The sequence below is a fragment of the Mustela erminea genome, chromosome 4 (genome assembly GCF_009829155.1).
Source record: "Mustela erminea isolate mMusErm1 chromosome 4, mMusErm1.Pri, whole genome shotgun sequence".
In the NCBI taxonomy this organism is placed as follows: Eukaryota; Metazoa; Chordata; class Mammalia; order Carnivora; family Mustelidae; genus Mustela; species Mustela erminea.
This window is the reverse complement of record NC_045617.1, coordinates 14,828,667-14,841,631: the sequence shown is the minus strand read 5'-3', so window position 1 is coordinate 14,841,631 and position 12,965 is coordinate 14,828,667. Positions and strand designations below refer to the sequence as shown.

Here is a 12,965-nt window from a genome sequence, read left to right as displayed (position 1 = left end):
TAGACTGCGGAGTCCAAACACCCTTGAGAAATGAGAAAAGTCCTTTCTGAGCATTGTGGAGTGGCTCTCCTGAGAGTCCCCTCGTGGGGAGTCTGGCCACATAGACCTGAGCTGTGTGGACACCCAGGAAGTGTGGATATACTACATTCCCACACATTCATTTACTGAGTAACATGCATCTGGATCTTTGCTAGGCTGCAGGGCTACATGTGAGTGAAACTGTCCCCAGCCACAAGGACAAGAAAACATGTGAGAGTATCTGTGCTACTTTGGGTCAAATTCACCATGCAAATAAGGATAAATAAGTACAAAACAGTTGTCTTTACGTGTAGGTTTACTTTTATCAAACAACCTTTGTGTAATGGTTCATTGGCGATACAATGAATGAACCCAATTGTTCCTACTGGTTGGTAGAATTGTTACTCAAGCTGAAAATATAGACTGGTGGTTATTTCAAAGTCTGACAGACTGTTGTTCGGCTGATTTCCTCATTTTCAAAATGGACTTAAAGATAAAAAGAGAATAACTGAATTCTTCTTCAAATATGCTGGAGGAGTCTTTCGACCTTGAAACAGAAGTTCCGGGGCACCTGGGTGGCTCAGTGGGTTAAGGCCTCTGCCTTCAGCTCAGGTCATGATCCCAAGGCCCTGGGATCGAGCCCCGCATTGGGCTTGGCAGGGGGCCTGCTTCCTCCTCTCTCTCTGTCTGCCTCTCAACCTACTTGTGAAATCTCTCTCTGTCAAATAAATAAATAAAATCTTAAAAAAAAAAAAAAAAGAAACAGAAGTTCGTCTTCTTTCAGGACTTGAATCAGGATGTCTGGGAGGAACTTCACGAGGGACTTCATTTGGGGGGCTCCTGAAGAAGGATGAAACCCCTTATTTAGCCTTTGGGTGGCCAGAAGCTTAAAGGACGTTCATATTCCACAGCACATCAGATCCGAGTAAACGCCTCCTTTCCCTTCTCTCTGAAAGCTCTGCATGGATAGTGCAGAAGTGTGTGTTGGGGGGACATTGTGCTTCTTAGTGACCCGTGGAGTCCAGGACGTAAGCACAATGCAGCTCAGGGTCTCTGAGTTTTGCCCTCTTGCTCTGTTTCCCCTCTCCCCCGTTCCCCCTTACTTCCTTGGCTTTGGATAAGAACACATTGCAATAGTTTCTACTGCTTTTGGACACCCATGTCTGGACATTAAATGACTCTAAGTTGAGAGAAAGCTTGGGGAACTCTCTGGAAACAGTTGAACAGACCAAAGGAGAGGGGTCCAGAGGTGAGCTGAAGGCTGCCTGGCATTGAACTACTCACACTGGTTGTCACACTGCTTTCTTTTGTGTGATTCTTATCTATTGTCCCAGAAGAAGCAATTTCAGAAAGTCCTTTTCTGGGCTGTAGAACAGCCCTTGCTTATTTGTTGAACCTTCAGAGGCATTATTGAAAGTGGTTCATTGTCTCTGGTGTATTACAGTGAGATGGTGGTCACTGATTTCATTATGTTTTCCTTTATTGCAGCTGTTGGTTTGATCCTGGGCCAGGTGCTTAAAACAATTGTGGTTTTGCAGATGGTAAGGAAGGCTGGATGGGGAAAAGGGATCCTGTTGTTACCCTGGCCGAAATTTTTAGCAGACTGGAGTCTGACAAGGGCAAATAGAGTATTTCCTCTTCATTTTCATTTAGAAAAAGAAACTTTTCAGGACAATTATCCTTCTTAGAATTCCTTTAAATATTTTTTCCTTTAAAAATATCCTTAGATGCAAATAATCTTTTTATTTCCCTTAAAATATGCCAGAATTGGCTAGCTGTAAAAATGTAATTCAGGCTGCATTATTAAGGCATGCCGGTTTTATTTGCATGCCATGACATACAGATGTGGTTGTGAAATAGTTCAAATCATGGCACATTGAATGTCCTCACTGGATTTTTAGGAATGTGTTCACGGAGGCAGCCAAATTTTATTTCATTTTGTTTGGCTCATTGCACTGGCTGTAAATCAGAGAATATTCACTTTAATATCTGAGTCAAAATTTATTTCCAAACATAATACTGCAGTTGTTCTTGTACAGAAAGTAAATTTCTTATTTATTTCCCTAATACCTTGCCTTCTACTCTCTCCTTTTCTATGTTATGTTGGAATGTGCTGAAAGGTCTTCCAGGGAGATTTTGATAAAATACGCCATTATCTACTGCTAAATATATTTCATGTGGTTCATCTCGCATTTCTTTAACTTTGGGAGTCTTTGGAATCACAGGTTCTGGAAATAATTTCATTGCTGCTTCTGAAATGCCCTCCTGATGTTGTAATATGGTAATTATATTAGGGAGAAACATTTTTATTATAATTTAAAGTATAACAGTATTTAAACAACTGGCTAGGTGTAGGTATCATGTTCTTTTTTTTTTTTTAAGATTTTATTTATTATTTATTTGACAGACAGAGATCACAAGTAGGCAGAGAGGCAGGCAGAGAGAGAGAGGAAGGGTAGCAGGTTCGCTGCTGAGCAGAGAGCCAGATGCGGGGCTCCATCCCAGTGAGTTCATGCCCTGAGCCGCGGGCAGAGGCTTTAACCCACTGAGCCACCCAGGCGCCCCTCATGTTCTTTTCTATGTCACCAGCCCTGTGGTGCTATTCCTGGAGTAACAGGACTTGTGAATGAGGCTGACCTAGGCTTTGATCATGTACCTGCCTCTTGTAGCCAAGTGACCTTGAACAAGTTGGTCTCTTGGGGGTCTCAGTTTCTGCTTGAATGACATGGGAGTTACAATGACCTGACTTGTCCATTGTGATGTTTAGATGAGAAAGAGAGCTAAAGTCACCTGGCAGGGTGCCTGGTCTGTGGTGAGCACATGGCCAATACTGCTGGCCCCAGGGGCACTTTTTTTTTTTAGAGGGAATCTGAACAGGTCCACTTAAAATTCACATCTTTAATTCCTTTTCCCACCCTACCTCATGGAGATGCTTCTTATATATCCAGCTTCATTTTAAAAGGTTGTGGTAAAGTACACATAGTGTAAAATTTCCCACTTTAATCATTTTTAATTTAGTGGCATTAAGTGCATTCACACTGTTGTGCAACTATCACCACTGTCCATCTCCAGAACTTTTTCATCATCCCAAATGGAAACTCTATACTCATTGCACAATAAATTCCCCATTTCCCCCTTCCTGCTTCTCCTGATAGCTCCTATTCAATTTTCTGTCTCTGTGAATTTGACTATTTTAGGTCCTTCATCTAGGTGGACTCATACAATATTTGCCCTTTGGGGTCTGGCTTATTTCCCTTAGCATGTCTTCAAGGTTCATCTAGGTTGTAGCTTGTACCCGAATTTTAGTTCTTTTGAAGACTGAATAAAGCTCCATTTTATGTATTTACCATATTTTTTATCTATTTGTCTGTCAGTGGACATTCGAGTTGTTTCCAGCTTTTGGCTATTGTGAATGCTGGTGCTATGAACATAGGTGTACCAGTATCTGTTTGAGTCTGTGCTTTTAGTTCTTTTGGGCAGATACCCAGAAGTGGAATTTCTGGCTCATATGATCTCCAACTTCATTTTGACAAGCCTCCCAGGCTTTGGGACTACATTTGTAATAATAGTTTGTTGGGTAGTTGCTTGCTTGTTGGGTAGTTGTTGTGTTACTGAAATCTCAAAGACAACATGTTTCAGAAGTTTCTATACATCTTCTTCCCACCCCACTCCCAAATCAGATCCTCTTTTTGATTAATGATAAGAATAACTTTTGAGACATCCTGACATAAGCTACCAGAATCTTTGACCTCCTTTTCCTCCTGTTCCTCCTTCTCTAGCCCTAAGAATTTGGCAAAGCTAATTTAAGTTTGTTTGTTTGTTTTAACCTCTTCTCTCTGTCTTGTCTGCTCTAATACTCAGAGATGATTAATGCATATTTTGGTCTTTTTTTTCCATTGGCATTACCTTGAACATTTTTAATCCTTCATTTTCTAATGAAAATCCTATATTTTGAACTCTCATTTCCATAACAAATTCTCTTAGGACCAAGTTTTGCTCCTGTGGACCTGAGTTTTAGGGTCTGGGTACAGCAGCCATTGCTTTGGGGTCATCATCTTCTCAGTCATGACTTCCTTTATAGAACTCCAACCTGCCCCCTCCAAAGGCCCGTGTTCCAGATGGGATTGGGGGGTGCAACATAGAGCTTTAGCAGCTCCATTTTGTTCAGGTAACAAATACTTGCTGAACTCCACTGTGTGCCTGAGAATGTGTTGGGCACAGGACAGAGGGTGATAAATAAGATGGATGTAGTCCATCCGCTGTCAGGCCTATAGTCACCTGGGGATTTTGAAGAGCAGTTAAAGTCCAAAGTAGTAAGCTCTGTGACAGGACAAAAGCTAGGCATCATCAGAGGGGCAGAGAGGAACCTCAGAGGATTTGCTATATTGACTGACACATCTGAAAGTCTAATGGGAGTCATTTGGGCTAAGAGTAGGGGAAGTGTGTTCCCGCAAGAAAGAATGGTGTGTGCAATCGGGGGGCGGGAAAGAGAAGAGTGTGTTAGAATGGGACATGATTAGAACTTAGAGAGTGGTAAAGATAAGGCCAGGTAAGCTTGGTAAGCTGTTTTAAGGCATTTAGATTTTATCCTTAGAGCTTTGAGGAGCATCAGAATAGTAAAGCAGGATGGTGGCTTGGTGGTGTAGGATTTTAGAAGAATCACCGGCAACATCGTGGGCAATGGTGGGCAGGAGAAGGCTGGAGGCAGGGGGTGGCTTAGTGGGCGGCTGCGATATTCTGGGCTGGAGAGGTTATGAATTCTGGTAGGGGTGATGGGCCAGGGTAAAACTGATTTTTCTTTGAAAAAGAATTTAAAAATAATAGATTTGGATCAGTGAGTGCATGTGTGAGAGGGTTGAAGTGAGGAAGAGGCTAGAGAGTCTTGAAATAACACCAGGTCTCAGGCTTTGTGATATGGTGATAAAAAGGAAGAGACTGGTGAGGAAAGACGACCACCGGTTGGTTGTGTTTGGAAGAGCCATCTTGAAGAGCTATGAAAAAGTCAAGTCTAAATGGACCGACCGTAGGCAGGTAGGTAGGTATATGGGTATGAAGCTCAGCCAAAGAGACTTGGTCTGAGGTGACTGCCAGAACGTGCTGAAAGAAAAGTGTGGCAACAGGAAAGATACCCAAGTTTCTCTCAGGATACTGCTTATTTTATTTTTTTTTCAGCTTTATTGAAGCATAATTGACATGTTATAAGATATTTAAAAGTGTTCATTTTGATGATTTGGTGTACCTGTATTTTGTGAAAGGATACCCTCCAGTAAATTAGTTAACACATCCATTACCTCATGTATTTACTTTTTTGTGGTGAAAACATTTAAGTTCTACTTTCTGAGGAGATTTCCATGGTACATTAGAATTATCATCAGCTCTAGTCACCATGTTCTGCCTCAGAGCCTTAGACCTTCTTAGTCTCAAGATTCCACACAAGTGACACCATGTAGTATTTATTTCTCTGTCTGGCTAATTTCACTTAACATAATGCCCTCCAGGTTTATCCCTATTGTCACAAATGATAGGATTTCTTTCTTTTTTAAGGCTGAATTATATTCCAGTATATTTATATAAATATATAAATGCCACCTTTCCTTTTTTTAATCTATCAATGGACACTTAGGTTTTTTCCATGCCTTGGCAATTATGAATAACGCTGCTGTGAACATGGTAGTACAGTTAATGATTTTGTTTTCTTCTGTTAAGGACCTAGTATCGGAAACATTCCATCATAGGGTAGCTCTGTTCTTAATTTCTTGAGGAACCGCCATACTGTTTTCCACAGTGGCCGCACCAGTTTGCGTTCCCACCAAACAGTGCGCAAGGGCTTCCTTTTCTTCGAGTCCTCCCCTACTTGTTTCCATTTGGTATGTTTTATATTTTTTTTGAAGCTCTGACTATGGGTCATTGACTATTATTGTAGCTAGCAAGTGTTATCATTCTATGTGTTGCTAACAATGCAAAAACACCTGCTACTGACAGAGGGTAAAATAGGAAGAAAAGGGTAAAACAAAAAGAGGAGAGAAAGAATCCCAGAGAACTGTGGGTAAGATGTGAGCTCATTTGCTAGCCTAGGAGCTGGGGGTTGGCCTGGTGGTTTCTGCTCCTCAAGCTTTCTGTTCAGGTTTCATCCGTTCCCTCTTTTCTCTACTCCCAGTTATTCAGACCCCGCATCAGTCCGAAGGTATTCTTTTTATTTTATGGTGGGCAACGAAATAGGGATTATTTCTCCAAAACGTCATCTGAGCCTCACATCTTGGCTTTGGCCTTCTGCATTTCATCTAGGCCTGTGTGAAAGGCATGTTGGAGCTGGTCTGGTCACAGGTACAAGGAGTTCTTCAGTGTCTTCTGTGAAAACACTATTTCATTCATACAGTTGGTGTGAGATTTTTTTTCTCATTTAATTAGCTCTACTTCAATAAGGATAGGATTTTTACAAGCATTGTTTTCCCAAGAACAAATAATAAAGTTTAAAGAGAAGTTTCCTCTTAAAGCAACTAACTTTTTAATGTCTTCAGTGGCTTTCATAATGCACCTTTGCTGGGTTGCCTGGGTGGCTCAGTTGATTAAGTATTTCACTCTTGATCTCAGCCTAGGTCTTGATCTCAGGGTCCTGAGTTTGAGCCCTGCCCAGTGTGGAGCCTACTTCAAACAAACAAATAAACAAACAAACACAAACACACCTTTATAAAATTATTATGCTCAAAGAACAAAAAACTATTTTGCTGTTATCCTTCTCTGATGTCAGGTGAAGACTTTTAAATAGTTGTTAATGGTATTTAGTTAGGGTACTAAACTTTAGGTCGTACATCAAATCCGTACCTATTCATTTTTTCTTGTTACCAATTCAGCAATTCTAAATTTTAATGTAGTTGGAGCAAGAGAAAATCCACTTTGTCACCAAAGGTTTGCAGTACAAACATGATTCTGCAGGGTATCTAGCTTCTTTCTTGTTAAGGGGTGAATTCAATTCCACAAGTCCAGTGTATTTTATCTATTAAATATGTTAGCTCAGGAATTTCACTTGGGTCTATAAAGATACACATCTACGGTGATAATGAATGCAAACATAACATTTCACCAGTTGGCCTCTGATCTAATTCAGTTATTCCATCCTCTGGCTTGCAGAACAACTGGTTTTTGAGAGAAAAGTGAATCAAAGTTAATTTCCGGTTCCAATGATTCTTGACTATTTTCTTCTGAGACTTAATATAAACTCGTTTTTTTAGAGTTAAAATAAATCAGGATGTACAACATAAACGTCATAGGAGACCAAACACTGAAAGTTTCTTTGAGGTGTCAGAAGACAGCAACTTTTGCTTAAAGTTAACATCTACCCAGGTAAATTTTGTTTCTGGTTCTATGATTTCCTTAGCTTGTCCCTGTTAACAAGGGCAGTTCAAAACATAAAAATTGTGCCTGAATATTTGAGGCAGTGTGTGGTCTCTTATTAAAGCATTCAGTTTACGATTTTGCTGGCTAGTTGGCTGCTTCCTGTTAGGCAAAAGAAGAATGCAAAGTGTTAATTTGATCCAAAGCCTGTTTATGTGGTAGTTTTTATAATGTATATCTAAAGATGGAGAAGCAAGTTTTATCAGACCAGCCTTTCTTGTTAAGGCCCCACTCCACCCTATTCTAATTGAGACTGACCCTAAAATTGAATAAAGAACAAAGAGTTCTGTAGTGAAGACTTCAGTACATGTTGCATCTTGCCCTTGGTGAAATAGGGAAATAGAGACACAGATGATCTGAATTAGAGGGTGCAGTATTGCCTCATCAGTTTTTTTTTTTTTTTGAGAATGGGAAACATTTTATAATTGTCCATATCATCACCATAGTCTAAATTCACACGTAAGAATTTAGACTTCTATAAATGAACTTCTTCATATAAACATGCCAATATTTATTGATTTGTGGAGTTTAATATTTTCCATATTAGAAACCAGACTTCTTTTGAGGGATAAAGAAATGGAGGTGACCCCTAAATCTTAGAGCAGAAATGTCTTGTGGGCAGTGGGCTGTGTGTACCCAGAACTCAGAGAAGAGGGTTGGGCCGGAGGACGACTCTGCAAGTCCTCTCAGTCCTCAGTTTATGACCAAGGAAGCCGGAGCCATGGACTAAATTCTCTTGTGGGAAAATTTGGAGTCCTAAGAAGGGCCTGACACCGAGACCTGTCCTGCTCTAGCTTAATGTTGGGTGGAGGAAATCTGCAAATGACACTGGGAAGCCACAGCCCGAGGGGTGGAAAGAGCCCAAGGGAGTTCTGCGTTATGGAAGCCAAGGGAAAAGCATGTCTCCAGAGGAAGGGAGGAATTGTCGGATGCTCTGGTAGGTCAAATAGGATGTGGGCTGGAAATATCTGTTGGCTTCAGCAATAGGGGTCATTTGATGGAAGGATTTAAGCAGCTCTTGTGGGGCAGCTAAGATAGAAACCAGGCGGTGGGTTGAGCTAGGCAGGAGACGTGAGGAAAGAGCAGATCTCAAGCGTGTAGACCTTTCTGAGGAGCTGAACTGAGAAGCAGCGTGGGTTGTAAGATGAAAGTCTGAGAGGGACGTGAGGTCTGGAGAGACCTTTTTTGTGGGCACAGTTGCACGTGATGGGCATCTGAGCAAGAAGGACGCAGTAAACAAGAAGTGAAAGAAAGAGGATCAATATAAAGCAACAGTAGCGACAACAATGTTTTTTATAAGCCCCTGACAGGTGTTCTGACATCGAATTCTTAGAATAGTGCCACATGGTGGGCGCCATTATTTTCTCCAGGTGAGAGAGGGGTGAGACCTAGAGATGTTAACGACGCGATGCAGCATCCTCCAGCTAGTAAGTGAAGGACTAACTTATCGACCTGAGGACTGAACTTTGCTTCTGTCCCAGCTCACCGCCCCCAACTGGAATGTAGATGTTGGGGCTGTGTTTGAATAGTTACCTTACGGTTTTCTCATTTCTGTTTTAAGAAAGGCCACTTTAAAACTCTATGAAAGTTCTTGTGGTGTTGTTCCAACAAGAATTCTAGCTTGTGGTGTGGGTCAAAGGGGGGGAAAAAAAAAAGCCTTATTTGCTGAGAAAAATGTGTGAGTGTAGATAGAGCTTTGTGCCCCCAAGTATAAGCCATAGGAACTGAAGGTGATTTGCTCAACCAACTCTGGAAGCAGTTGGTTGAGGCAAAAATCAAGTCTAGGAGAGTTAAGCTGCCCCACCACCCCTCTCCTACCCAACCCCCCACCCCCGACTTGGAGAAGGACAGCAAAAGGATGGTATGACGAAGTAGTAGCACAATCAGGCCAAGTAACTGATAGGAAAACATCCCCCAGGTGGCTTCCCTATAGCTTTGGACTGGCTACATTTCCTAAAATAATATTAATTTTGTCCTTTTGCTTTTCATAGGACATAATGACTACATGTGTCCAGCTACCAACCAGTGCACGATTGATAAGAACAGAAGGAAGAGCTGTCAGGCCTGCCGGCTCCGCAAGTGCTATGAAGTAGGCATGATGAAAGGCGGTAGGTACCTCTCCGCCCCGCAGGGTGCCTGTGGGCAAAGGGTGTCCCTGTCTGGCCCCCAGTGCTGGCTGCTTCGGTCCCAACAACCGTGGCAGTGCAGTGCTTTCTCTTCTAATTAGTTGTTTATTCCTATTCCTCTTTTTCTTTACTACAAAAGTATTTTTATAACTTTTTTTTTAATAGGAAGTGCCTGGAACTGGACATTCTAACATGCTTTTTGTGTTTTATATTTTAGATGTAAATACTTCTATTTTAAATCAGAGGTGTGTGGGAGGTGGTGGTGGAAGGAAAGGGAGAAGAGTGCCCTGTGAATTATTCTAGAAATACTTTTCAGTGACTGTTTATATTGCTGATGCTAGAAAACAATGTCTGAGAAGAAGCTTTCCCTAAATTGAGACTTGTAAATGCGAGAGATAAAGAGCTTATTTGTGATCTAACAATCTCTGAACATCCCTCAGGGCATTTGAATTTCAATCAAAAGGCAGCTTTTTCCTTTAGACGTTGCCGTAGCTCCCATAACCTGAGCATCTGGCCTGGGGCGGGGACAGTGGAATGATCGTGGAGCGCTAGCAGATCAGGAGACGCTCAGGCTTTGTGCCCGTGTGCCTCCATCTTTGTGGCTGCCTGCGTGTGCGCGTGCACGAGCGCGTGCGTGTGCACAAATAGGTGTGGTTTTCTGTCGCCTCGCATACCCAGCTTTCCAGTTTTCTTTTAGGGAAATCCAGTGTCTGGTTCTGAGGGTATTGCCTGCTCTGTAGGTGTGGTTGCCTGACCTTGTATTCTTGGGCATCTAGTCTTGAGGAATAAGATGCCAGTCTTGGGTAGCTTCCAAAATACTGGGAGAGAACAAACAGAAAATGTGTAACTAAAGTCATGGTGCTTTCAGTGTTTTAGGAGGATAAAAGGGGAGAGAGGGACCTAGGATTGTGTTATATTGCCTGCTGACTGTAATAGGGGAAGAGCTTTTTGAAGGAGATGGGGAGTGAACATGAGTTAAGGAGAAGGGGGTTACAAAGAAAAAAAATGGCGGTTGTGCAGGTGGAGGGCAGCTAGCCTTTAGCTTGGTAATAGTTCGCTGAAAGGGGAAGCGGAAGGAAAACTAATAACCTGGTTGGAAGGAAATTTACAGTCGAAGATTCCTGAGTTCTGTGATCACAGATAAGCCTGCAGGGTGGGATTTTCAATGCAGCATTTGGAATAAATTCTCTTGATGAACAGACGAAATATTGAATTTACTCATTTGTGAGCTGTGACTATATGTCTTGGATGTCTGAAAAAGCAGCTTTTACTCGAAGGGTAATTAATTCTAAGAATTTAACAGCCATATTCAGAAAATGACACTTAGAGTCATAAATGGATTAAATATTTAAGGAATTCATTTTTCTTTGTGCCGTTAGAGAATTAGTCAGGCTTACTTGAACTCACAAAAGTCTTCTTAAGGTAACTTGAAAAGTGACAGGAATATAACAGCTGCATGTAAAAAGTTTAATATGAACCAGCGGAGTCCGAGTTTAATGTGCTTCTTTGATGACTGCAAGTAGTTTAAGCCCAGCCTCTTAGGCTCTGTCTGAAAGCTGAAATAATCAACTCATGAATATGTCCAAAACATTTTTCCTTTTAGAGTACCCATACGCTGTCCCCACTTCATAAAAAGAATTGTTTTTTTTTTTTTAAAGATTTTATTTGTTTATTTGAGAGAGAGAGAGATCACAAGTAGGCAGAGAGGCAGGCAGAGAGAGAGGGGAAGCAGGCTCCGCGCTGAGCAGAGAGCCTAATGAGGGACTTAATGCAGGTCTTGATCCCAGGATCCTGAGACCATGACCCAAGCCAAAGGCAGAGGCTTAACCCACTGAGCCACCCCAAAAGAATTCTCTTTTTCCTAATTTATATCCAAATAAAGTCTGGCTGCATAAATATAAATTATGCATACTTGTTTTTAATCTAACAAAAATTTTAATATGCAGAGTCAAAATGAGAGTCTTCCCACTGTTTTAAAATAGAACTCTAGATAATCTGACTACACCCAGGCAGTCTGTGTGTACATGCATATACTTGTACAAGTGTATTTATGACTAAAATATATATCTGTGTTAGTTTGCTGCCGAATCAGTCTGCTTGGCCTGCCATAACAAAGTCTACAGCCTGTGGGGCTTGAATAACAGAAATCAATTTTCTCACAGTTCTGGAGGCTCAAAGTACAAGACGAAGGGGTTGGAAAATCCAGTTTCTGGTAAGGCGTGTCTTCCAGGCTTTTACATAACTGCTTTTTCAGTGTGTCCTTTTCTCTGTGGGCACAGACATAGAGGGAGCATTCTCTGGTGTGTGTGTCTCTTCTTACAAGGATGCTGGTCCTATTGGATTAGTATCCCACCTTTATGACCTTGTTTAACCTTTAATACTTCCACGGAGGCCTTATCTTCAAATACAGTCACACTGCCTGGCTTCAACATAGGAATTTGGGTGGGAAATAATTTAGTCTATAACAGCTGTTGTATCAAAATACTATAGATTGGGGGGCTTAACCCACAGAAATTTATTTTCTCACAATTCTGGAGACTGGGAAGTCCAAGGTCAGGGTGTCCGCAGGTTTGGTCTCATCTGATGGTCTTCTCCTCCTTGGCTTACAGATGGTCACCTTCTTACTGTGTCCCCACATGGCCTTTTTTTTTTTTTTTTTCCCTGTACTCACACATCCTTCGTATTTTTTCTTTTCCTTCTAAGGTCACCAGTCCTGTTGGAGTAGGGCCCCACCTGTGTGACCTTGTTTGATCTTTTTTTATCTCTTTAAAGACCCCGTGTTCAAATAAAATCATATTATAAGGTACTGGGGTTAGGCTTCAACACAAATTTTGAGGGGAACAAAATTCAGGACATACCAGTATCTCATAAAGTCTTCTCAGTGGTTATTCAGTATCTGTCTACATATAATTAGAGCATGTATCTTTCTGGCAGTTTATATATGTGTGTGTAAGTTTTATGCCAAGCTTTAAAGTTGCAAAATTATAGGCTGTGCAAACATCTCATTTTAATTATATGTATAAAGCATTTGCCCTTAACACAATGTAATTTATTACATTTTCTACAACATGAAATACCACATATAACCTCATGACACTTTGTATAACAACTCTCCAAATCCCACTGAATAAAGACTTAATTTACAATTGGAAGTACAAATATAACTATAAAGTTTGAAATTACTTTGTAAAAACAGCTGTGACTAAATAAATATAACATTTCCTACTGGTTTCATAAGAATCCAGTTCCTTTTTTTTTTTTTTTTTTTAATTTTACTTTTACAGTGTAAGAATCCACTTTCTTAGCCAGGCTGGATACCAATTAGATTAGTGAATCTCTACCTATAACATCAAATTATTAGTTTCAGATTAAAGAGAGAACCATATACCTAGACTCCCTATTTTTATAGCAAGACCGAGTAAATTTACT

The 12,965-nt window shown here is 41.0% G+C and overlaps 1 protein-coding gene across 7 annotated transcripts in view; it reads left to right on the top strand.

Moving 5' to 3' along the window:
* The window catches only part of ESR1 (estrogen receptor 1), a 408,095-nt gene that overhangs the window by 161,155 nt on the left and 233,975 nt on the right, over positions 1-12,965 (top strand). For all 7 annotated transcript variants that reach the window (XM_032338713.1, XM_032338718.1, XM_032338711.1 and 4 more), the window contains exon 4: positions 9,402-9,518. In XM_032338713.1, coding sequence (XP_032194604.1) covers positions 9,402-9,518 — 117 coding nt within the window. The remainder of the gene's footprint in view (positions 1-9,401; positions 9,519-12,965) is intronic.